General features: G+C 43.3%; 1 protein-coding gene across 3 annotated transcripts; it reads left to right on the top strand.

Moving 5' to 3' along the window:
• Positions 1-4,208: 4,208 nt before the first annotated feature.
• LOC124348932 (protein eva-1-like) lies at positions 4,209-25,913 on the top strand. Of its 3 annotated transcripts, none has more exons than XM_046799342.1 (7): positions 4,209-4,648; positions 21,401-21,657; positions 21,806-22,124; positions 23,362-23,505; positions 23,599-23,868; positions 24,450-24,650; positions 24,960-25,913. In XM_046799342.1, the coding sequence occupies exons 1-7, from the start codon at positions 4,495-4,497 to the stop codon at positions 25,385-25,387; spliced, it is 1,773 nt and encodes a 590-aa protein (XP_046655298.1). In that variant the 5' UTR covers positions 4,209-4,494; the 3' UTR covers positions 25,388-25,913. The 3 variants fall into 3 exon arrangements, with proteins under 3 accessions (XP_046655298.1, XP_046655300.1, XP_046655299.1); XM_046799343.1 differs by lacking the exon at positions 4,209-4,648 and adding an exon at positions 16,544-16,899; XM_046799344.1 differs by lacking the exon at positions 24,450-24,650.
• Positions 25,914-26,505: the final 592 nt, after the last annotated feature.

Below are 26,505 nucleotides of genomic sequence, written 5' to 3'. Positions count from 1 at the left end.
CGTTATAACGGGGAAGAGTTCCTTTTTTTCTTTCTTTTTTCTTGTTTCACTGAACCGTGACAACATACAAGAGATCATAGACCGAGACATGCTGTATACACGAAAAAAGAGAAAAAGAGAAAAAAGAGTTTGAAGGAAACAGGCGAAATGACTTTTCATTTTGAGAGAGAGACGGGCAGAGAGAGGATCTTTGCCCGGTTGTTTGAAAGCCCAGCTGCCAAAAGACGGCATAGACCACGTGCCTTATAAGTTATATGTCGGAGAGAGTGCGCCCTGCAGTCTATTTATATAACGCGCACACGGCACACACACACACATCGGGAGAAAAAAGAAAGAAACTTTTTTTCAGATTTTTATTTCTTTTCTTTTTTATTATTTTATATACCGCGTGTACACTTTGATTGGAGCCAGCAGCCCATTAGCAGTAGATTTCTCGGCCCTTAACGAGGTTCTTTGGTTGGTTGATTTGTTTTCAATTCTCTTTTTTTTTCTGATTCTTATTTGCTTGCGCCAAGTGTTTATTTTTCTTAAAGCCTCTCCCGAACAAGTTCAAACATTCCTGTAGAAAAAAGAAAGAAAAATCTTTCATCGCCGATCGATTCCAGCTTTTATACGATACGACCCCCGCATTAAATAAAGCGCTGCAACTTTCTCTCTCTATTTTCTCAATGACGAGCGCTGAGATTGCAATTCTCTCTGCAATCTCTCACTCTCCGCCGTCCCAAGTACTATTATACGATCAAACTCTCAATTTTCTTCTCTCTCGGCTGTGGTTCAATTCAATCATAAAAGCGCACGAGGAAAAGCCGACTTTGGATATTGGAGGAGGAGGCCGTGACCGAATTTCATTTGAAACTACGGCTGTTTAAATTTTGTATTTCCTTCGATTGAAAGACGATTATCTAACGAAATTTTTTTTTTTCAAATACTATTCCGAGGCCCGTGAGTGGTCGTGGAGATGATATTTATTGCATGATTGTCGCTTTCTATTTATCTGATCGATACGTTGACCGACAAACTGTTTTTCTGTGTACACATGGCACATGGTGGGCCGCCTATTCCGCTGGGGAAACTTTCGCTCAACGATTTATTTAGTTCGCTGCTTTGCGACGATCGTATGGTGGGCAGCGTGAAAAAGAAATGAGTCTTTTAAAAAGACTTTTTCCGGCCAATAATATAGTAACACATGGAGATAGCCCTGTGCTCGATGTGCTTGATCTTTGAAATTTAAATTTCCCGCTAAAAAATTCAATTTTTTTTTTCTTTTCAATTTCGGGTATCGCTTGCAGTCCTTTGATTTTCTTAATGTTAAGAGTTCACATGTTAATAGGCCAAGCTGTCGGATCACACCCTAGTCAAGAAAATAGACATACGTAGGTCTTATGTGCTTAACTAATGAATTTGAGTACGGATATACGGGCAGTTGGGGACGTGTAATGAGCGCGGGGCTATAAATATAATCAAGATATTTATTATTATTATTTTTCTTCTATTCGGATGGCTGTGACGAGTGACGGGAAGACGGAAGCACGAGCCAACGTCTCCAAAGGGAATATTTTTCTCCCAAAAAGAAAAAAAAGTTGAAAGACTTGTCGTCACCTCAATACTATCGGAGAAGAAGAAAGTGAGTGAGGCTTTACTTTTTTTTTTTTACTTCCAGTATATACACGATGATGAGAGTGTGTGTACATAAGCCACGGGCCCCCCCATTTCTAGATCGGCTGTCAGCACTAGCACCATCCCATTGGCAGTAGGCGGCCAGAGTACGAGTCCCATTGCGACCATTCCATCTCGTTCGGAAACTTTATTGCTTTCAAAGCCCCGAAAAAGTATAGACGTACATGTCTATATAATAATACCGAAATTTTCACCGGGAAAAAAATGTGTTTCTCACCTTTTAAAAGTGACTTTTCCCAACCAACTGCCGTTAGTGCAACTTTTTGGCGACCCTATAGCAGCAATTGATTGATTCTCTACGCCCATTATTTTTCACGAGCTCTATGGCCATTACCTGCGAATCGGTAGTGTGCGTGGTGTCGGTTTTTCGCCATCACACGTCAAACTCTTTTGCCGTAGGATTTCTATACAACCCGACGGATCCATTACTGTGGGATAAGGCCGGCCGAATCAAGTCATCAGGTCCTTTTATGTACACACAGTGTTATATATATGTACTATTCCGTTGGATGGAACTGTGAAGTATAGACACAACAAAAAAATCGTTATTACTACTGTGCCCATATATCAATCTAATCCTTAGTAGCTACTTGTGTTGGACTGCCCAGCACAACGGATGGATCGATCGGCCTTTCCCCCCCCCCCCCCCTCAACACAAAGCCAATCCGCAACGCGCTGGCATTTCCCGACTCTTGATTCTATTAGTCTACGGATCGAAAAGAGATGGAAGATAAGGATTGACTTGATTAAGGATTTTTTTCAGGAAAAAAAAATATAGAGAGAGGACCTGGAGGGGATGGAGAAAAGAGCTCTTTCCTATACGTGTGTCATTTTGCTGGCCTTAAAATATATAGCCGATGGGGGTAACTGTGAATGCGGCGCTGATGTCATTTGTGTCGGTCAGGGTCCAATCAAATGATGATGATGTCCAGTCGTCTCGTCCTCTGCTCTCCCTTCTCCCTGCTCGTATATAATTTCCATTTGCCGGATGCCTTGACTTATTTGCTAGAAGCTCTCCTCGGCGTGATGGGATGTAAATCATAATCAGGTCTCGAGTCGTTTCCATGGCGACGCCACCATCCCACCCGGAATAAAAGAAAAGTAGAGAAGTCCCTGGTAAATGTAATCAGGATCCCTATCTGAATAATCTCTCAAAAGAATCTCTGCGCAATGAATATTCCCCACGTTCAATCTCTCATTTCGTTCAGAAATGTTCAACTGATTTTTTGAAATGGAAATGTTTCCAGCCAACTACAAGAGCATTTAATAATCAATCAATGGAGAAGGACGGGCTAAATGTGACTGTCGTCGTCACACAAAGTTTGTACTCTCTTTTGTTTTGGTTTCTTTATTTTGCTCATTCCCTCACGCACAAGAGACTTTGGGGACTCGTCGTACGTGAGTCCTGACAAAGAATCCTGCCGAACGGTAAAAGAGGGGGGGGGGGGGGGGGGGGACCATCGTCGCTACTGTCCGTCAAAATGAAAAAAGCCCCAAATTTATTTCCACCTTAAATCCCTCGTGTTGCTCGCTGATCCCGTCAATCGACAGTCAAAGTGGGATCTACTGCCGCTCCTACCCATGTAGGCCGTGAGCCAAAAACAAAAGGTGAAGACGGACAGGAACCAGGAGCACAGTTTCTTTCCCCCCTCTTGTCTGGAAATCTTTTTTAAAAGTAGACAAAAAAGAGGAATTTTTTGTTCTTGTGAATCAACTGTGAATTGTTAACGACGTCTTTTGCTTACGACGTTTGATGTGTTCTTGATCCCTTTGCGTTGATCCTGCAGGAATGAGACCAGCCGTTAAAGTGAATCCCTTCCAAGCCAAACTTGAGAGCTCTTGCTGGCAGTTGGGAGCGAAAATAAAATCCTGGAAAATGGGGGGGAAACATGTCGACACACACAACTGTTTTTGTCTTGTCCAGCCGCCGCCAGCTAATACCAACTGGACGCTATATATTGTAGGCCCAGGCCAAAAAGTAACGAATGACCATTCCAGTCACCAGCAGATGTGTCTAGTGTAAATGGTCCCGGACCCTATAAACAGGATCCCCTCCGCCAGATTCGTGTCAACTTTGATTATCCGCCGGCTCCTTCATTTCGCCCCCTGGACAGACCAAAAACAACAAGAAAAAAAGAGTTCCAGGTTAAAAGAATCGCTTCTTGTCCGTCCAGTATGTAAATAGACAACACTTGCGTGTAACACAATGAGCTTGATCCTCGATTGACAATGTTGGACACAAAGTTCACTCACGGTGCGTTTGTCCGTCTTACTACGGACCCAACCGTGAAACCCAGGAAGAGAACATGTATTCCGACCGAAAAAATAACATCCATCGGAATATAGTCTGCTAGAGGGGGCAGCAGCACGCACCTACCTTCCTGGAGGGGGGGGGGGTTAGAAAGGAAAGGAGAGAGAGAGAGAGAGAGAAAGAAGCCCACAGGAGGGGAGGATACGAAAAAGAAAAAAGATCTTTTTTTCCTTTTCTCCTTTTTCAATGGTTGTCTGCTAGCGGCTTTAGTACGGCGCCGACTGTCGAGCCGAGTGGACCCCATTTTCAGTTGCCTCCAAAAAATTTAAATTGTAACCGGCACCTCACGAATTAATTATTTCGTTCACGTGTGTTTTTTTTTCTTTCGTGAAATTTCGTGAATAATTTATTTCTTTCAATGTGAACACGAGTTGATTAATTCGATCGAATTTTTTCCCGGGATACAGAGGTGTGACACAATCATCGCCAAAGTGTGTGAGGTGGCCCGTGAAAAGATTTGGAGCTGCTGAACTGGCAAAAATTGATTGGCATCAAAAAAGCAAAAGATGATGGTGAGTGAAGCACTTTGGAGCGTGAGGAGTAAGCGGACGGGAGGAGGATCCAGCGGCCGGAGGACGATTCGACACTCTGGCGGATGTCTTACCCCGTGGCTGCTCCTGTTCCTGTTGGCTGCCTCTTCATCCAACGCCGACAATTTGGGTGAGTCCTTTTTTCTTTAGTTTCTGTAAGTTGCGGTCGACCGCTAATCATCATCTCCTCCGATGGATTCGGCCGGTTTTTCGGTCGCGATATCGGCACACACACACAAGGACAAGACTTAGTTTTTTTCTTTTTTTCTTTTCTCGGCTTTTGTTATGTTATTGGCTCGTCGGCTGACGTCGGCTCAGACTTGACAGCGGCTTTTGTCGACAGATAACGAAGCTTTCGTAGAGCGTCGTCAGCATCTTACGCCCGGTCGCCTCTTATTCTTGTATATATATCTACTCTCGTTGAATCCATTTTCTTTTTTCTTTTTCTTCTTATACACACATACACACTCGTTGGGTCGTCTTTTGTGACATGTATTGATCCCGACGTCAATCCAACTCTGTGAATTCTATTTACATTTTACGTCGTGAAAAAAAGAAGAAGAAGAGTTTTAACAATAGACACACACACACAGTTTTGAGGGAGAGAGAGACTCTTATTTCAACGATGGCGACAAAGACGGAATTTGCAAGTAGAAGACGACGACGACGACTAGCGAAAGGTTTTGAAGAGAATTTTTGAATCAGCGAAAGGAGACGCCGCGTTCGTTCGAGCTGAACGATAATGATTATTCTATTCAGTTTCTTTCGGAGAAAGAAGAGCTATAGATATAGACGGAGCGGCGGCTCTATAGGCAGCTAATAGACGAGTGAGTATCAAGTTGAGACAGCTGTCGCCACATGGATAGCTAGGAGAATCCTGCGGTGCATTTTCTTTTCCATTTCCCCATTTTCTTATTTTGTTTTTTCTTCTTCTTTCCCCTAGAAAAAGAAGAAAAAAACGTTAACGACCTTTTCCGAGTCAAGTGCTTCTTCTTCTTCGGAACGGCTGTGCGCCTTATATAAGAGTGAACGGCGCTGGATGGCGAGAGAGAGTAAAAATCACAGTCTTATTCTTTCTCACCCGCGCCGGCCGTCTCTCTACTTTTTATTTTTTTTTTTCTCTTTCCGTGTTTTGTTTCCAGTCGTCTACAGCATCACGCAAACTCAAAATAAACTTTTTTCTTCTTTCCTTCCGTCCTGATGCTGGCGGAGGAACAACATGTGCGAGAGGAAAAAGCGTAGCAATAATCTTTTGTGAGGCTGCCTCTCTTATATAAGAAACTCAATGATGGTGGAGGGGGGAGAGAGAGAAAGAAGAAGAGTTGAAACGATACGGAGGACGTCTTTATTGTATGGAATGAGGCGCCAAACGGTCGTAGCCGCAACACACACCGCCAGCATGGGTCCAATCATTCGCTTCGTTATCGGGGCGGCCGTGATTCATTGCTGTATTACTACTCTCTCGACCGTTGGATAGACTCGTGTGAATCATTTGGTGTGCACAGTTAACACGCCGAGTCGTTTTTTTAGTAAGAAGAAGATGCGCTGGATTTTTTCCCATTTCCCCCCCCCCCCCCCCACCGGATGCAAGTAGCCGGCCCGGAGTCACCTTTTATAGATGGGAGGAAAATGAAAGTATTTCCGGAATCGAATAGAGTCTCGGGCAGTTGGGTTGCTGCTGATCCTCTTGATCGATTCTTCCGTTCCAGTAGAGCAAAGTAAAAGTCCTGTAGTACTTGGATCCCTTTCAACTGCTGGGGGGTAGTAGTAGTACGCGTACCCGTTCGCTGCCGGAATCGGAATGAGCTTGTCTAGACGTCAAGTGAATGCATAAAAGCTTCTCCCACCACGCTATAGGTACTTGCTGCTTTTGTACAAGAGAGAGAGAGAACTCGACTTCTGGTATATACAACAATACCCAAAAGATTTTGCAGGTTCCATATATCGATTTCTGGGTTACTTATTTTTTGGAAAAAGTTTTTCCTGGCCCTTATCTTTTCTTCTGCTTATAATCGAAATGTTGAAACGCTGAACTGGTGTAGGGGATAGAAATCTGCTGCCGTGTTATGTATGCAGAGCCGCAAGATTGAATCACTTCTTGTGTGTTGACTGTTGAAAAGAGATTGGTTCGTGTCAATCAAGATAAGAAGGTATCTATCTAGCCATGGCGCGGTGGCGGATGTGCTCTACTCCGCGTGCTGTTTTTCTTTTTCTTCTATTCACATCGCGGCAAACGTGCCGGATTGCACGTCTTATTCTATTCCTTTTGTGTACACATTTTTTTATGGTTACCGTATATTTAAGAGCGAATTGCTTATTCCCTTGGCGAATGGTCGTGAATGGCTGGCACTTGAGAAAAAAAAAATTCCGGAATGGATTTATAAATTGAAATTGTCATTTGATTTCTCCAACCAGTCGTCATCATCCAGTCGTTCAATCTACTTTTCTTTTTTTTTTTCACGCTTCATTGCCGTGATAATGCGGAGCACTCCGGAAACAATCGAGAAATAGAGGGTGGGGTGGATATGGGGGGAAAGGAAGGCGGTGGATGTAGTCCAGTATAGGAAGCGAGTCGCAACGGATCGGAGAGATCTGTGCGGGAGAAGAGAAGAACGCGCGCGTGTCCTTTTAAGTCAACATCCTTTTTTTGCTTTAAGGATAGAGCGAGAGAAATGTCTTTGATGGTGTTGTTGTTGGTGAAAGAGCCGAAGGGTCCACCGCGACAGGAAGAGACGCCAAAGTGAAGGATCAAGTGAGAAAGAAAGAATGAAATAAAAGTAACAGAATAGAGAGAGAGAGAAAAAGGAGGACGACGTTCTTTTATTTTTGAAAGGCTTCCGGCGTGAGCTCCATCCAACACTCTTGTTTTTATTTCCAATTTTCTGACCTGGCAACGAAATCCAGAATTCCCGCGTTCACGGACATTTTTAGGGACACATAAAAGATAAATGGAATCGATTATTTCCGTATGATACCGAATTTTCAATATCCTCCCCGTTACGTAAATAACAAAAAAAGACAGGCTACTGTTTTCCGCAACTCTGACAGGTTCCCGACTTGCTCCGGGTGTATTCCGCCGAATCCTCTGTGACCCAATCCAATTACCAAGTTCTAGAGTTATATATTTATATCCGTATACTGTATATTGCCACCCGTATTTATTTGATCCAAAACTCCCGGCGCATGTGAGAAACAAAAAACTTCAAATTTTTAGACTTTTCAAAGCCTTTTGGGTGTGAAAGATGTTGAAAGACCCGCCATATTGTCCCTTTTTTTTGTTCTTTTTTAATACTTTGTGTGTGTGTGTCTTAAGAACTCTTTTGTATAACCTTTTGATACAATGGGGGAGGAGGAGAGGTCTGCTCGAGAGTCAGTGGCGTTTTGTTTGAGTCTTTTCATGACGAATGAGATGTGTGGTGTTTGTGGGAGATGCCCCCGGAACGCCGACAAGTGTTGCATTAGTCAGAACGCTGATGGTGGTGTAGAGCACATGTACGTATTCCGAACATCAAATAGCACCGTCAACTATATCTTTTTTCTTCTTCTTCTCCTCACCCCTCTAGCATTTTCTTTAGCGGGGTGTGTCTCTGATGTGTGTCTTTGATTTGTTTTTGTGCCATTATCACATTTTGTTGTGTATTCTTCCTCACACGCCTCCCTATCGCGATTCGTTTCACGTTTTTCAATTATTCGAATATCCCGCCGAAAAGTTCAAAAAAGCAATTTTTTGTGTTAAACAATTTGAAGGGGCTTCAGACTGATGTATTCAAACGCTGCGGGCGACGTGATTCGGTTGATCTTTTCAGCCGACAGCGAATAAACTTCATCTCTAGTGTATCGACACACACCATTTTTAATAATAATAACACACCGTCACCGAGGTTGCCGGAAGCCGTACACTGCACAATATATAGGCAAATAAGTTCCCTGACGTATTTGGGAGGGGAAAAATAAAGGCAGCGGGAATTAACCTGGTCCCAGTAGCAATAGCGTGATGTCATTCAAGGGCTCCCGAGTCGAAGAAAAGAATTCCAGCGATGTTTAAATGTGTTATAGAGAGTATAGCAGCTCGTGCAATGCCCCTGACGTAATGAAGAAATCGATACAGAGCTGGGCCTGGTTCATACCTCAAACATGAACGAAATTGATCCGAGATTTTCTCTTTAACGACGACAATTAGGAGAATTGAATAATTCCCCGTACGGCCTCAATTGCTTGCCTACAGTGCAGTGTACCGCGGCAGGAGCATTTGAATTGATTTATTGACGGTTCCATCTTTTTTTTCACTGCAGTGGGACGTGTTCTATAACCGACAGTTAAATCAATCGATTCTCTTCTCGTCGTCTCGCATCGTTTTTAATTGCCATCAACTTTCTTACAAAAATTTTCTCCGCCATCCGGAGCGACGTCGAACTTTGTAAATGAGCCTGTCAGTTGTCACCTGCCGGTAATAATTTATTGATCCCCCCGTTTGATTTTCAATTTTTTTTTTTTTTTTTTTTCACTCAGCTGCTTCAGATGTTTACTACCGAGGACACACCGGCGTTGCGTAGTATATATGTTCATCATCATCTAGGTGTCTTCTTAATTAGGAACACAAAAGTTTGATGATATGTCTTTTCGAAATGTCTAAAAATTGTAGACGGGATGTGAAGAGACGGCGAACTTGTCTCAAACTGCTGTATATGTATATATTCTAGCAGTATCTCTCTCGGAAATTATTTTCGGATGCTTTTATAAGGCAGCAAACGCCCATTTCCCGGGAAACAAAACGGGCCCACGTCAGTCCCCCGGTCTCAACTTCCATTTCTTGCGACAAGAGAAATAGAGTAAAGTTTTCGGTTGGAAATCACACAGAGACTAAGGCCGTATACGTCAACGCCAGCAAGAGATGGAAGAATAACACCGACACGCCCATATCCAGTTATCCCTCGCACGAGAGTAAAAGGAAGAGCGGGGGGGTGGTTGAAAGCCGTGGGTTTTTCGTGAGAGATGAGAAATCCTTTTTTGTTCTTTTCTTTCCAATTATAAGAAACACGGAAAAAAACTTTGTGCTGGCTCAATCTTCATCTTCATCCCCCCTACCACCACCACCACCAGACTTACCCAAATAAGTTGGAATAATAATATGAGGGACAAATAAGAGCAGCTAGGGCCTGGACTCAAAGGTGTTGGGGGCTCTGTGATTGTTTATGTTTCACAAGGGAAGCATCTTTTTTTTCTTCTGGGGTGTATATTATAAACTTAACTACATACAGCGCTGGGAATGTGTATACACAAGAGGCCAGCGTGTATGCTACGTGTAGCTAGCTAGCTAGCTAGCTAGCTTGTATACGCGTTTTCATCTCGACACAGGGCGCCTCTTTTTTGTTTAGATTATATGCGCATCAAAGTATAATAAACACATTGTGTTTAGTGCCAAAGGACAAGTCTAAGAAGCTCCACGCGCGCCCGGGTAGTAGTAGAAGGGAAAAAAGGTGTTGCGTTGTTGTATATTTACAATACCGCAGCTAGACCTTTTTGTATCGACAGATTTTTTCTCAAAAGATGTGTACATGCGGAGGCTGATGGAGAGAGAGAGAGAGAGAATAAAGACACGTGGTGATGATGATGGTAGACCCTCGGTTTGTATCTGGTTTGAGTTTGCCCGTAAATATTTAGAGACGGACCGACACGCCGCCGCCGCCTCCTCCTCTTTTCTCGTCCGCCGCTGCTGGGCGAAATCCGTTTGAACAAGTTTTTTCCTTTTTCACGTCGTCGTATCTATAAATACAATGCGCTGGCCTGGATGCCATCCTATTATAGTTTACATCTTGTGGGGAATCTGTTCTTTTCTTTCCGACTAAATTGGATTTCGTTCAACTGGAAATTCGAACTTGACGGGTCAATTATTTTTTTTTTTTTTGGTTTTGTTTAGTTACTGTAAATCAATTATCGTTGATTAAGACCCGCAGGGACTGTCCAATAAAAATCGGTTTTGCTCGACGAAAATTGTGTACACACACATGGGAAACGAGTCCAGTTGGGACTGATGGAACTCTGGGGAGTGGTTCTATTTTGTTGCTGTGTGCTCATCAACTTGAATGGCATTGAATATCTTTTGAGAACTAAATCCTCTTTTTCCCTAAATCAAACCCACTCGGATGTCACTGGAGCATTTATTCGCGTTGTCCTGTTAATTGAAACCATTGTGCTGGGTACTGCCTGTTGTCTGTTAGTCTTTTATTTTTGTGTGTGCGTTTCGGTTGGAATGAGATGTGGTGGGTTTTACCGGGAAGTTTAATTTCGGTTGGGGGGGAAGAGAGAAAAGGTCATTAGCCTTTTTAGCGAAGCGATGTATATAATATCCAACCCTTTTTTCTTCTTTTTTAATGAAATGCACGCACATCACCATCTGCTTCTACTTTTTTTTTTTTTTAACAATATGAAAATGATTTTTAAGCTTGGATTTTTTTCAATTTGGCGAGCGAATGGAATTGTTGCTCGTCAGTGCTATTTTTAACACCACAAGGGAATATATGGACTGTACAAATAATTCTTTAAAAATGGTTAATAGTTTTGTTGTATTTGTTTGCTACAATTTCTGGCTCTGGTTTATCAAGTCATTAGAAAATAGAAAAAAGGGTTTTGTGTTTCAGAAAAGAAAAAATCGAAACAAAGGAAAGAACTGCAAACATATGCATATTTGAGAGTCAGAGAAAGGGGAAAACAAAAGGATGGACTCGACAAGAGCAGCTGGTATCGGGGGCTGATGGATGACCATCCATTCGACTGTACACCTGTTCCGACACGCTCCGGCTTCTTTTGAACCCCCCCTCTCGTAGTCAGTGAACCCACTGAATATATATATTCACTTTTGTACCCATCACGTAGCGAAACAAAACGTGAGATTCAGACCAATCACCGGCTTCTTACAGGATCGCACAGTCAGCACTTTTTACTCTCTCCCCCCCACCAACGCGGAAGATTCCCAACAATGCCGAGAGTGTCAAACAATCGGCTAAAGCGCAGTGAAATGAGTCGAAAGTGCGTAATCAGAGTCGGGCGACGAGAGTCAGTTAGTTAAATATCCTATATTTGGATAGCCGCCCCAAACTTGGCTCTTTTCTCCCCCCCCCCTCATCTCTACTCTTGTTTTTCATTTATTTCTAGAGTCTCTCACTTGTGGATATATAGCCTCTTAGGCACGTGCGCCTTCCATGCCGAATTTAACAGCTCAGCAATCACAAGTTGCAGAGCATTTCACGCCGAGTTGAATGCGGACGAAATAAGATATAAAACGAATAGGAATTTATTAGTTTTCTTCTTCGTCTTCTTCATCTCTGGTGAAAATGGACGGACATTAACCACGTCGACGGGGTGATTTGGAAGGAAACTATTCCCAGGCCTTTTTTTTTTTATTTATTTTTCTACGCACAGAAAATGAATGAGCCCGTGTCGGGCTGCTGGTTTTTCTTGTGTGTGTGTTTGTGTCTATGTAGGCTGGGCGAGCGCTACTTAAACGCAGATAGAGTGCTGCTGCTGCTGCTGGAAACTTCCTTCTTTTTCTTTCTCTAGGTGATGGATTCAACTTGTCCCGCCTTTTGGATTTTCCCTCGTCTATTCTTGAAACGTGTTTTGTCCTTCTGTGTCTTGTAACGGAATTTATTTCGAGATTTTTCTTTTCTTTTTTTGGTCGATGCCAATCAATTTGAAAAGACGCGGGCGACGTCGCCACAGTGGAGAAACTAATGGGCGCCTTCATCGCCAGGTGTTTTGTTGAGAAACCAAACAACAGCAACAACAACAACAACAACGTTCTCTCTCTCTCTCTCTCTAGGTGTATAAGATGTAATCATAGTAATCTGTTATTCTTATTCGAGAACTCTTTGCCCTCCTCCTCCTTTTTTTTTCTGAGCGATCCTATTACAGCGCGGGAATCAAAAGGCTTTTCTTAAGCTCCTGGCCATCTCCCCGTGTGTGTGTTTCAGTGACGATGGCCCACACAGCAACACGCCACGAAAACAACCGAGCCCCCACCAACTACCTAATTCACATTGCCCATCATTTTTGTTTGTTTTTTTCCCCCAAAACAGAAACGAGTTGGAATGTCCTCGTTTGTTTCTTTCGAAATCTCTTTTTTCTAGTAGCTGTGAGAAAAAAAAAAGACTTTAATCCCTTCGTCCCGTTGATGGAAACAAATGACTGACGACTCTTAAAAAGATATCCAGCGGTTCGACCTGTCTGAACAACTTTGAGGGGGTCACAGCAGAGAGACTGAACTCTGTTCGATCAATCAATTGAAGAAAACAAAACATGTAAATTTGATTGTTTGATACATTTTTTATAAGGATCGAATGTTCGATGATCGAACTTGATTTTCCCTTTCGTCGACTTTTCACTGTCTGTGCTGGCGCATTAATATTTGATTCATTCAGTGAGCGATGTCGGCGTTCGAGTTTCCTATTTCTCAAGGATATGCACACGGAAAAAAAACAAAACAAGAAAGTTGTTGACAAATGTAAAATATATAAAAATGGATCGATCGGGAACGTCTCTCAATCTGAGAACACGATACTATACTCTGCTGGGCTGTGCAAAGTCAACGAGTTTGGAATAAACTTTCATGGGAATAAGGCCGAGAGACAAGTGGGGGTATAGTATCCCGGGGCCGTGTTCGTTGTGTATATCAATCGTGAAATCCGACACGATTGGCGGATGGAAATGTTGAAAAGATGGAAGGGACAGCAGCAAAATACATAACAGAGCGCGAATCGATCCTGCTTACATATACACTAGAGGAATACATAAATTCAAGAGGCCGTTGTGTATATATACTATACTCAATATTTTATATCTCTGGGAAACTAGAGGCCCTTTAGACAGTAGCCATTCAACTTATTCTGAATAGCTATAAAATCTAATATGCTACTATACGAATTTTTTAAGGTCGATGAATACTTGAAGAAATGTTTTCCTGCTGGATCATCTTGTCTCTAGAATTCCGTCCTTGGGTCTTGTCTTACAGGCCGCCGAGCCCGTCAAACAAAACCCGCGGCCATGATGGTCTTGTAGACTCTAGTGAGCTGAAGAGGCTGATAGACTATACACAAGTCGAGAGAGTTTTCAAGAGGGCCGACTCCTCAATGCAGGCCAACGAGCTAGTAGGAGAGAAAAAAGGGAACGACAACGGTGCCTATGAAAGGGAAGCACAAACAACATGTACAATGATCCGGAAGTATATAGCGTTGCTGCTGCTGCTGCTGCTGTATAGGATGTCATCAAGTCTTCTCAACAGCCATTGTCAGCATCCAGTGGGTCCCCAGCAAATGTTAATGATAAGAAATAATCCGTTTTGACGTCTTGTGTACTTGGAGCCCAGCACCGGTCCCTGTGCAACTCTCCTCCTATTCTTTTTTCCCGGAAAGAAATCCCGTTTGAAAAGAAGGTTTACGTGTATTCGTTAGACACAAAAGACATGAACAAGGAGAGAGGGACCATTGTCTTTGATAGTTCTCTTCACATGTACAAAATGCATTGAATCGGTGCACGTAGAAATGAGGGGGGTGCATAATTTAAAACTCTATCCAACTCAATTTCATATCCAGAATGATTTATAATGGAATCAAAAACTAAAGGTAGATATCGATATCTCTCCTGGCAGCTCTGATGGACGCTTTATTGGGCGGCTGATTGAATGAATCGATTTCCTCTTCTCTTGTAACAAGATGTGTAACAGTCGGAGTGTACACTTAGTTGACATTCAATTCTGTACGGAGAAACACGATCGTCTGCTTTTTTATTTGTTGGGTTGGGGATGGGCCTGCTGGCCAGTCTATACTGTCAGTTATCGTTGCGGATGATGGACCCAAATGGAATTGGGTCGTCACACAAAACGGACGCCGTCGTTTGTGTGTACGTACGTGCGCTCTTGTTTTTGGTTGGTGAAATTTTTTCGTTCTGGTCTCCCCCTCCTTGCGCCACTGTTTCAAAATGCGTCCGAGTTTGATGGAGCAAGGCGGGCACGCGCCATACATGTCGCTTGATTCCCCTGCTGATACAATCCACGTGTGTAATTAGCCCAGCCGCCGCTGAGGGGGGAAGAAACATATATAGATATACTATTAGGTTATTTGGTCCCACGGTTTTTGGTTCCAGCCGATTGTGTTACATACAGCTAAGTAAAAAGGGAACACGTAGACCACAAAAATATTGTCCAAATGTCAATATTTTTGTTTTTCCCTTTTAAAATAATTTTTAGATCGCGGTTCACCCAAACTCTTCCGTGTTTTTAATGTAATCGAATGGGTTGGTTGGTTTTTTTTTGTTTAACCAGCATGGGTCTTGCGTGATGATCCTTATGGAAAATAAAATAAAAAAAAGTTGTACTACGTATAGTCTTGTACTTCGTGAGTGCACTACAACTCAACTTTGAACTTTCACCGTGACCCTTTTGACTTTTTCTTCGCCGGAATTTTCCCTTTTTGTTTTCTCCTTTGATATCCAGTCGAGAGAACGATGAATACTTAATGAATGAAAAATCATGTCTCAACACACAAGCTCACAGCGTGTCAGATATTTTTGTTTTTTTCTTCTCCCTGAATAAAATAGTACAGATAATATTATACTCCGGAATGTTGTTGTCCGGATAAAAACTACTTCCCATTCCCGAAGAAAAACAAACAAACAAACCCAAAAAGATTCCGGACAAACACGGTGGCGCCATCATCCGTCAAATAGTTGCATGACTCGCCGTGATTCCACATTGGGGGTATATTAGAAAACGAGCGCGCCGGAATAGGCGTCACCCGCGTTTGCTTTTTTTTCCGTTTGCTGTCTCCCGAAACGAGCGCTCGCAATCCTCGTCGTTCGAGTTATGTCAAAGATTCTTTTCCTTTTTTCTACCGTCGCACACACCCCAATTTCCTCCCGTTTTCTCACGTTTGGTTGAAAGGAAGGAAAAAATAACATCCCTTTCATATCGAGCGCGACAAAGAAAAAGAGTAAAACCGGTCCAGCGCCCATCATCCAGCCTAAGAAGAAGAAGAAGACCAGGAGGAATCCATCAAGTCTTGCAGTCTGTACACACTCGAAAGAATTCGACTTTTGACATATCCGTCCATGGGCTGTACACACTCCAACAGCTCTTATTTCTCTCTCTCTCTGCCTAGGCCTATAGTTCTTCTACACAAACACTCCATCCTTCATTTCTTGACTCCGCCTGGGTGTGTAGTGGCGCGTGCGTGTTTCGCCTCTTTCCTTTTTGATTTTGGTTATCTCACAACGTGAGAAATCATGCAGACATACAGATGCTCATCAATTCAGTGAATAGGAGGCGGCCCATATGATTATTGTGTGTAAAAATATTGCCCGGGAAGATATTCAAATTCGTCGCCTGATTTTCATATTTTTGATTATAAATGGAGAGATGAGAAATCTCTGATTCCACCCATCTTATTTTCTCTTGGTTTGTGCAAGTCCCCCGATGATCGCCTGTCTGTTAAGAGCCTTTTTCGTCATGGCAACCTTTAATTGATTTAGCCGGGCGTGATGATGATGATGAAAAAAGAAAAAGACCAGCAGCAGCAGCAGTACAGTCGGCAAAGAAGAAGAAGAAAAAAAGGGATCTCTATTTCCTGTATGTGTAACTATTGATTGATCGGCATCGCCCATGTGTGCAACAGAGTGGGGGCCGCGATGATCAACCTCCGCCGCCACCCACTATTGCTACGAATGCCTAACCGATGATGGTCGTGTTGTTGCTGCATCAGTGCCCTCTGTCAGCTTTTGACGTACACGAAAGAGCAGCTCGGACTGGGAATGGGGGTCGGCTCTTTGCTAATGCCATTCTCCCGCCCTCGGCCCTCCACCTCATTTTGCACAGAGCAGAAAAATGAAATTTTCACGGTCACACGAATATGTGAGGCAAGAGAGAGAGAGAGACGAGGTACCGCCGAGAGTAGCGAGTTCTGACGCCCCTTATATGCGCAAAGGCCAGCAGCATATAGTGGGAGAGAGAGAGAGCACTAGGACTTTCCAGCTCGTCATAACTTGGTTGGGCGACAGTTGGCGCCCGTCCGTGTCGCGTCGTGGGTGCTTTTCGCTGCCGCCTCGGCCAGCATTTTTGCCCTGGCCGCCCCAGCAGTCTTATTCTACAACAACAGTTGATTATTATTTCTCTCTCTCTGTGTGTGTGCGACGAGTGGTTGTTGCTGTGTGGTTATATTCTTCTACTCCCCTCGGAGCGAATCATGGCTGTCATCGCAAGAATTAGGAGCGCAGGCGACCGTTGGCCTACCTGCTTCTCTAGGATCACCTGGCTCCTCTTTGGGCTCGCCCTGTTGATGGATGGAAACGTCCGACTCGTCAGGAGCCAGTTCATCTTTCGCGAGGACCCACTTGGTAATCGTCCCCGTGTCAACTCTTTTTTGACAAACGTCGTTTTCTTTTTGTTTTCTTGGTTAGCGGAAAGAACCAAATTCCGCCAACATTTCAAACAAATCAAGGAATGAAATTTTCCAGTGGAAAAATCTCTTGTTTGTTGTTGTCGTCGTCTTCCACTAGAGACTGTCTGTACTACTGTAACCCCATAACGCGTTTGTAACGGTTGCCGGAGTTTTTCTTCCACAGCCGGAGATTCTATATCGGGCAGCAAGGCTCTTCTTTTTGACTGCTGCTGCTGCTGGCTGTCTATGAAAGTTTTTTGGCCCAGCGTTCTTGACAACCGGCCAAAAACTTTCCCACATTCCCCGAAATTTTGAACAAAAACACGTTAGATCCTTTTCTTTCTTTGCCATCCGCCTTTTCGAGTGTGTCTGTGTGTGAATCACACATCATTCCCCCCCTGGATATTTTATTTTTTTTCTGGCCCAAATGAATGGAACTGTTGAAGAGTCAAAACGTCACAGACGGGCGCAAGATGAAGAAGAGCCCAGCAGTGTAAGGTCCAGGTAATCGAGATGGGAGCCTTTGACGTTCGCCTATAAAGGAAGAGGTACTATATAGACCTAACAAATAATAGGCAAGATGGGGCGAGAGATATCAATGTGACGGGGCTCTCTCTCGTGTCAGTTCCTATACTCAAACCGACTCCAGTTACACGGGTTCCCAGTCAAAATGTCCAGAGAAATGTGTGTTATTTTTTATTTTCCAGAGTTGATTGCAACTCAGAGAAATCAACTCGTTGGCAGGTTGGATATTCGTCATGTCAGCATCGATAATGATTCCCACCCAATCTGAGTGAGAGCCTATTTCTTATTGTTGTTGGAGATTTCCCGTCAAATTCTTTTTTTAGGGGGGGAAATAGAAAAAGAAGAAGAAGATGGAATGATTAAAAAGAAAATCTTTTGAGCTATGCTGGATGGCGGTGTGTATCAATCCTGTGTGTTGTGCACCTATCAGGCGGCCAGTAAAAAGGGACTGGCCTTTTTGATTTTGTTTTTCTATTTTATCTTCTTCTTCTTCTTCTCTACAGACACTGTCACACTCGGTTTGGGGTAAAGAAAAAGAAAACAAGACAGAAAAAAAGACAAGAACCCTAACGATATTAATGGCCTTTGATTGCGTAATGAGATTGAGAGCTCTCTCTCTCTCTCGTCCATCAAGAAGTTGGTTGGCCGAGGGACTTTTGGGGGTACCGACATTCTTTTGACTTGTGTCTCTCTTGGTGATGCAACACGGCGAGCACACAGACGCTTGGTCACCCTGGAGACGCAAGATTTCCCAAATCCATTTGTTGTTGTTGTTGTTGTTTTGGAGAGGGAGAGAAAAGACAACAACAACAAATATTTAAGAGAGAGGACCGACGGTGATATTGCTCAAGTTGTTTTTTCTTCCTCTTCTTGGAGGGGGTGAAATGACACGGGTTTTTTGTATATATAGGGGTGTGTGCTGCTGATGCTCCCCCTCGCCCCTCGGTAATAAATAACTCCCGTGACAGAGAAAGAGAGTCGTCGTCCGCCTCGCTTCATAACACCACCTTTTTCATGTTTGACCGTGTCCTCTCTGTAGGCTCGACGTATTTTTTTAATTTTTCCAAGGGAAATGGGTACATATATATTGCGCATGTACAGCACGTAAGTTATGACTTGACTGCGTCGATTAGATGCCAGCCAGCGGGAAAATAAGAGCAACTTGGGGAACTCTACAAGTGAAATTTTCACCCCCGCCAGTTTCCAACGGATAAACATGGCTATCAAATGAGGTTTGGATTGACGTGTAGTATTACTTTACATGCAAAGATGGGATGAGCTTTAACGTTGGGAGTTACGCCGAGTGGAACGCCCAGCTGAAACGGTTCCGATCCGTTGGGTTTAAAAAAGAAAATGACGGTGGTGTCTTATTCCTTTTTATTTTTGTTTTTCCTTTATCTATTCAGAAAAACAAGAGGAACTTGCAAGGAGGATATATGCGGAAGCAGTTATTAGTCGGCTATTAATATTGTATAAGGCCGTGCTGCACGTGAACCGTGAGAAAAGATGAAGAGAGAGACCGACATACGAAGGTTCAGTTTACCCAAGTCTGCCCGACCGTAAAGAAGCGAAACGAACAAAGAAATGTGCAGACGCACACACACATATAAGAAGAGAGAATGAAAGTTTTTCATACTAGATAAAAGAAGATGTGAAAAATGTATATTTTAAATTGCATTTTTCTTTTACTCCGGTGTAGTGTAGTACCAGGGAAAAATATGAAAGACGTCTGAAAAAGTCGCTGAAAAGAGAGTGATATTGGCTCCCCTTTTTTATTCCACGTTGATACGATTTATAGTGTATACACATACACCCCTTTCTGCTTGCTGTGGGCTGTCATCAAAAACTTTTGGGTGACTATATAGTCGGCGGCCATGGGGCGTGGTCCTCGTCTATATAACAAAAATTGTGTTTGGTTGCGCTAGAGGCTTTTATATATCATCACTCCTTTGCCACACACACACACACAACACAGAGTGTGTGTGCTGTATATAGTCTTTCGTTTTTCATGAGCGAATCGATCACACTTTATTATGTGTACGTACATTTTCTCTTTTGTTTTCACGGGTCTCTTTTTGTTTGATTAATGAAACAGTCGCGCAGACAAACCCTTCCAGCACGAAATCAGCTCTGGCACGACACACATCGGCTCTACATTTCTTGTCGTCTGTTTTTGATTTTTCATTCCGCTTATGGTTCGATCCAACATTTGGACACCCCGTTTGTGTAATATATATACTTTTGCTTTTGGGCATGTACACTCATCTATTGCGACAAGGAATTATATACAGCCGCGTCGAATCGAACCGGACGTAAAAGTTTTGCATCACTGGCGTGCTAAAAAACCAAAAAGGGGTTTGCGAATGAATCACGAAACTGTTGGCTCATTCGAAAATGTTGAAAGTGTTTGCAAGCGCGCCACATGGCGCCTCACACTCGTCGACCCAAAAGGAGAGCTAGAGAGAGAGTAGAGAGACTAGAGACAAACATGGCGCGTTGATAATGATGTCTGCGGATAATTGTGTCGTTTCTGCCGCTCGCCCCTGCTGTGTTTTCTAGTTGCACGCAGAACAAGACAGTGTCCTAATAGATTCTCAGGCAGTGCGTCATCCAATGTGAAAGAGCGTTGCGAAATAAAATATAATCAAAAAAGATTCTTGAAAAGAGAAGAAGAAGAAACAAAATAGCTGAGTTGATTGAAGTGTCGTCTCTCAGTCCAGCCATTACGGAGCCGGAGTGAAGAAGAAATGGCCTCTCCTATACTTGTGTTCTTCTTTTTATTTTTAATAGAGACAGCCATAGGGCTATAGCTCTCGACAGAGGGGAAATATGATGAAGTTGTGTATACTATACTCACCCGAAAAAAAGAAGAAAATTTTTTGGACATTTTTGATCGTACGCAACTCTCGGCGCTCTATACTCTCTCCACTCTCTGGCTATTTCAGTTTTCATCTTCTTCCCTATATATGCCAGTCTCTATATCTCTGTTGGAAAAACTATTTATACACACCGTGATGCGCAGTCCGTAGATATATATATGTACCCTGGACTCTCGACGGACAAGAATAAATGCCACGGTTGGACGACGAGAAAAATGAAAGGTCAAATTTGGTTTAGTATTATTAATGGATCCATCGGAAGGGGGGGGGGGGAGATTCTTTTGAATCGGAAGTAATCTCATACTACTTGAAATCTCTCCTGCATCTCGAGCGAGAGGTAATTAATCCAGACTACTACTATACTCGTTGCGTGATGATGTTGGGTGAAAGCTATTGAATGTCGGAAAGCGATGCAACGCAAGCTCTTCGTGGGTGGCGTTTGGTTGGATCCCTTTTTGGAAGGACGTTTGAATTCATTAAAATAGAAAATGGAACCGGTTTCTCTCGTGCTTTTTATTATGCGATGCCCCGTGTTTTTTGATCGGACGTGATTACAAAAGTCTCTGATTCGAAATTGCGTAGAGTGTGTGTGTGTGTTGTACATGTATTATATTGTTACAGTCTCGGAAAATCAGAATCAGAAACAGTGTAGAGTTTTATTAACTGTTATTATTACATTCTTGGTCATGCTCCCGAACGACTCCCAGTTTCTACAAGGATCACGTTTCCTCTCAAGAGATGAATTCCCTCCCAAGTCCCAACCCTCCCTCGCCAACCCTCCAAAGTTAATGAAATGGAGACCCTGAAATAATAATGAAATGAGCTCCTTGCTTGTGTGGAATTGTGCGGTTGATGAGAGACTCTTGGCGGAGATCTTAGTAATTAGCGCGTCAAATATTTCCGACCCCGTTTTTTTCTTTTTTCTATTTCAAATTTCCCTCCTTTTGTGCTGGGTCTGTGTCTCTCTGTGTGTGTGTGTGTGTGTGCGTTTGAATAACAAACCAACTAATGAGCCAACTGTCATTGATTTTCTCTCTCCCATTTTCCCATCAGCTCTGCTGTCGGGCACTTTGCGAACTATTCAGCGGGCGGCCTGCGATGGTGAAACGCTGACGCTTCGATGTCCCTTGGGCACGGCCGTTTCCATCCAACTGGCCCAGTACGGAAGGCCAGCTCCGGGCGTGGCACTCTGCTCCCAACAACAACAACACCCACCCGATCCGCCCGCTTTGGCGTCCATAGACGGCAATCAATTACAGCAGCAGCACAATTCGATTAACGACACCTGCACGTTGACTCCTCAGATGCAGGTATTTCTACAGGCGTCTCATTATCATTTGTTAATTAACAGATTCCGTCACGCTTATAATTTGTTCGCGAATTTTATTAATTAATGAATTCATTTTTTTTTTTTCGTATCCGCCGCTTCCGGTTCAACAATTTTTCGACGGGATGCAGCACGCGCTACTCCAAACTGTAGTCGAAGCCTGCATGAAGAAGAGGCACTGCAAGTTTACCACGTCGCCGGGCAATGGCAAAGACACGGCGGCTGTTGTGGTCCCGGCCTCGCCTTCGTGTCCCGGCCAGCCGCCCAAGTTTGTCGAAGTTGCGTACAAGTGTCGCCCGCTTGAATTTCGTAGCAAAATCATTTGCGAGAACGAGACGATCCAGTTGAAATGCAAAAGGAACGCCCGCATCGCCATCTATTCGGCCACTTTTGGGCGTGTCCAATTTCAAAGCGCCCAGTGCCTCCAGCCGCCCGGAATCGAGGATGAAAGTAAGTTTTCAAATCCCCATCTTTGGATTATTATTCCTTTTCAAAGTGCAGACGAGTGCCATCTATCGAGCTTAGTTTGTTACCTCGTAAAATAAAAAAATCCAGGGGAAAAGTGATAAAAGTTAAATGCTACAAAATCCAAAAAAGGCGGAATAATAATAATGTCGGGGGGACCCCGTCTGTTACCTACAATCAGCCAGTCATCAATTTGATGCCTCTCCTACCGAATTTTGTGCATTTGTAAGCTTTCACCCGGTAGGCAGCAGCACACACTTAATCGGCTTATATCGTATAGTGTCTGAGCACCGTAAGCTGGGCGGCCGTCTACATTATTTACCGGTGGGAACGTCTGGCCTCCCTTTTAGTCGGCTAATGGAGATATTGAATCTGCACTTGAGAAATATTAGAAATAACAAGTTCCGGTCCCAGTGTTTTTAGAATTCACACGTGACTCGCTATGAATCATTAAAGGGAATAGGCGGGCGGGCGGGGTTGAAAGAGTAGGACATTGTTTATGCAATTACATAGTTTAGAAAAAATTTGATTGTTTGTGGATTATTGTGTGGGCCGTACTCGGACTTAACAATGTGAAAAATTTAACTTTTGCGTGGGGGTACAAGGTTGTGGTCAAAAGCAATGGGATTTCGTATTTTATGAATGGGGAAATCCTGGGAATAATAGTATAGCCCTCTGCATATTGAAATAAGGCGTTGCATTATTGATTAAGAATTTGTTTGCGATGTTTCAACTTTTGATCGGCTCGTTTCTTATGAGATTTAAAAAAGTTTTCGAGGCTACGGGGATGACAAAAGTTTGATTTACAAGGAAAGAATGGAGGGTCCTTTTTCTATTTCTATAAAGGCCTACACCGCCAACTGTACGCAATCTATTGTTGACTAACCATTCTTCCCAGTCTCTCAATTGAATAATAAAGCCAGATAATAAGCTCCCCCCGTATCCGTTCGACAAAAGTTTGGGACCCCCCTCACCAAGTTTCACCAGACCATTGACAAAAGTTTTGATTAATGTCTTTCAAGTCGTAAACTGAAATCAAGTCGATGTCTCCCCCCCAAAATCTTGTAATGCCACATTCCCGACAAGTTCGATTGGTTCTGTATTCACGCAGCGCCATTGCCGTATACACGAGCTGCAAAGATTTCTAAAAAGTTTAACCCCCCCCCCTTCCCCGTATAGCAGAAACTTGTGATTAATTTTCCACGTAAATATTATTTGACAGCTTGCGAGGCCAGCTTTTCGACAGAGACGGTGATGCAAATGTGTCACGGCAAGCGTAGGTGCACGCTTAACGCTTCTTCGTCGACGTTCGGTAATCCGTGCAGCCCCCAATCTCATCTCTACCTACGTGTCGTCTACACTTGCGGTAATGAATGTTTCGTGTGTATGATTCATTGATTATCTTTCGTCGACTATAAATGGAATGTTTGATGACGCAATATGTGAAACGGACCGTTAGTTTCGCGAAGGATACTGAAGGATCACTACCAAGGGGAGCTGGAAGAGGATGAAGTGCCGGATCACCAGAATTCGTTCGATAACGAAGACTTGATGAGTGAGAACTCGTTCGAGTCGGAAGACTACGCCGAGCCCGTCTCGTCTGCCACTCCGATTCCGCCTCGACACGTTGCAGCCCAGGACGACGCCAGTAACTATGACAACGCCAACAACTACCGGACGACTGACCGACCATTCGGCGACCAGCAAGCCAAACGCGGAGGATTTATCGGTAAATTTTTTTGTTTTTGTTTCCTAGAGACGCGCATCTGTAACTGATTTATTAGTTTCTCACTGGGCATGACACACTGTTGGCTTATTTCTTTATATATTGCACATTGTCCGTGGCAGTCGTTTGTATTTTTACTTTTCTAAACCAGTCTCTCCTTTCTGACTGGCCGTTATTAACAAAAAGTCTCTTAGTGTTTGTTGTGGTGGTCCTGGCGTTATATAAAGTTGCTGGTGGAAAGAGAAACTACCGCGCAACTTTATTAGCTCTCGGTTTTATGAATTCCGGTGTGTTGTACTGGGCGCGTCGAGGAATTCGCAATTTTCCACATAGTAAAGCATGTGTCTATTTACTTTTGCCGTTGTTCTTCTTTTCTCAAGAGTTTCGCATTCCTCTTAGAAAATCCTTCACTCTCTCACACTCTCTCTCTGTCTTGTCTCTCTCTCTCTCTCTGTCTTCGAGTCCGAATTTGATTCAATTAGAATGATATGCCTGGAAAGTTGAGGGGGATTTTGAAATAAGGCTATGGTACCATTTTTTGATGTATAAATGTATACGTGTCCTGTGTAACCGAATGAACTTAGGCGATGCCGGCGTCGTCGTCCATGTTGACGACATGCTAGGGGATATCGGAAGTGACGGAGGCCGTCGCCATCAGGAATGGCCCCAACCTTCCGAGCGGGACCACAATAACGGACGACACGACAACACGCAATCCCATCCATCACAGCAGAACGTCTTTGGTTTCATCACAGATTGGATCACCTCTGTGTCTTTTATGAAAGGTATATTACTTGCAGTAACCAAAAAAGAAAATAGGTCTCTGGGTGAGTTCATTTGATCCTCAATAATAAAAAAAAAGAATCCAGACAGAGAGAGAGAGAGAATGCGTGGGATTTTCCCAAACACCTATTGCAGCTTTTCCATGATTAGAATATGCACTGCGTCTCTCGGGCCTTCTCTAACACACGTTTGCAATGTGCCACACACACCGTCCCTAGATGTTTAAATGTCACATTGATGTTATGGTAGATGGTTATTTTTGGCATTGATGTGAACTATTTCTATAGTCTAATTATAACGTTACTTTGCAGAGAATCAAGAGAAATTCATCTTGTATCTGACGCTGAGCATTGCGGCCGGAATTCTTGTGGTGTTGACGCTGCTGATTGCCCGGATGTGGTGGCAGAAACGGCGCGGAAGGCGGGAAGCCAAATCGCTTCATTCATCTGATCCCATCCCGGCCTTTGCTGATGACGTTAGCGACGTTGATAACGACATTGATCTGACTAGTTTATCGTTGCCGCCTCCTCCGCCACTCCTCTCCGAACTCACCAGCTTGAACGGAACGATGAACAGCGGGCCGGTGCCCAGCGCCGAAGGTGTCTACTCGGCCCAGTACGGCTACTCCGGCCAGCACGGTGTCGCCGGCACGATACGCCGTTCCACTGTCGAAGAAGGTGACACGCATCCCCGTAGTTTCATCCGCAACGGGAACAACAGTCACTACTATTACGGCTAGACAGCACCTGTGTTTTCTCGCTAATGTTTGAACAAAATGTCATGACGTGGAAATGAAGTCGTCGTCATCGCATTTTTAAAAAATGTACATACAAAAGCTTATAGTTGGATCGCCAATCATGTATACAGTACACACTTTTCTGCATATGTTACTTCTATTTCCCCCCCATAAATTTATACGACAAAATGGACAGCAAAAATGTATCCGGGTAGGCCTGAATACTCTGATATTTTGGAGGAAAACTGGTTTGATTCCACATTCTTTGGTATCCCCTTTCTTCTACAACTTCCCACATCACCACACACCCACTGGTTGTACATAATTTGATTATTTAAACACTTGATGAAAACTTTTCTTTTTTTTTCAAAACATACAGTACGAGCGCCCGATTATTTTGCTCTATTATATGCTACCGCTGTAAAAAAAAAACACTTTTGGAATGAATCGCAAGGTGTGTGATGTCTGAACATGTCACATTGATTGGTTACCATGTCAAAAGGAAATATATCTTATACATTTCAACGTAGCTATTAAAATACGCATTGAATGTTTTTTGGGCGGTTAATTCGCTTTTTTTTTCAGGTGAGGTGACATTATACCCGATTATACCTTTACGGGTTTCACCGTTTCAGACCAGGGTTTCTTGGCCGCTTTTACAATTTGTAACGAAAACATCTGAAGACTGAAGCCTGAAGGTAAGTAAGATAGCCAATCAAGACAAGACCAAAAAAAGTGTGCTTAAGAAGAGTTTTAATTAAGTTTCTAATTAAGTTAAATGAGTTAAATAAAGTTAAAATAATAATAAATTAAGTTAAAAAGTTTATAAGTTAATAAGAACTTTTCCGTTCAGTAACTTTAGTCGTCCGTGGATGCAAAAGGGCTGTGGATGCTGGTGGCTAAATATTTCAGTCGTCCTTAGCTTGTTTTGATTATCATTTATCATTCATTAGTTTGGCAGTCCGAAAGTATGGCACGCCGAAAGTGTCACAAAAAAAAATAAAAGTTTTTCCGCGGTTATCACGACATTTTTCACGACATCATGTCGTGGCAATAGATCTAACCTTTCTCCGCAACGCCATTCAGCGTTATGGACCTGGGGTGTCAGAAGTGTCCAAGAG

Source organism: Daphnia pulicaria, chromosome 7, assembly GCF_021234035.1.
Source record: "Daphnia pulicaria isolate SC F1-1A chromosome 7, SC_F0-13Bv2, whole genome shotgun sequence".
Lineage (NCBI taxonomy): Eukaryota > Metazoa > Arthropoda > Branchiopoda > Diplostraca > Daphniidae > Daphnia > Daphnia pulicaria.
This window is presented reverse-complemented; position numbering and strand designations above follow the sequence as displayed.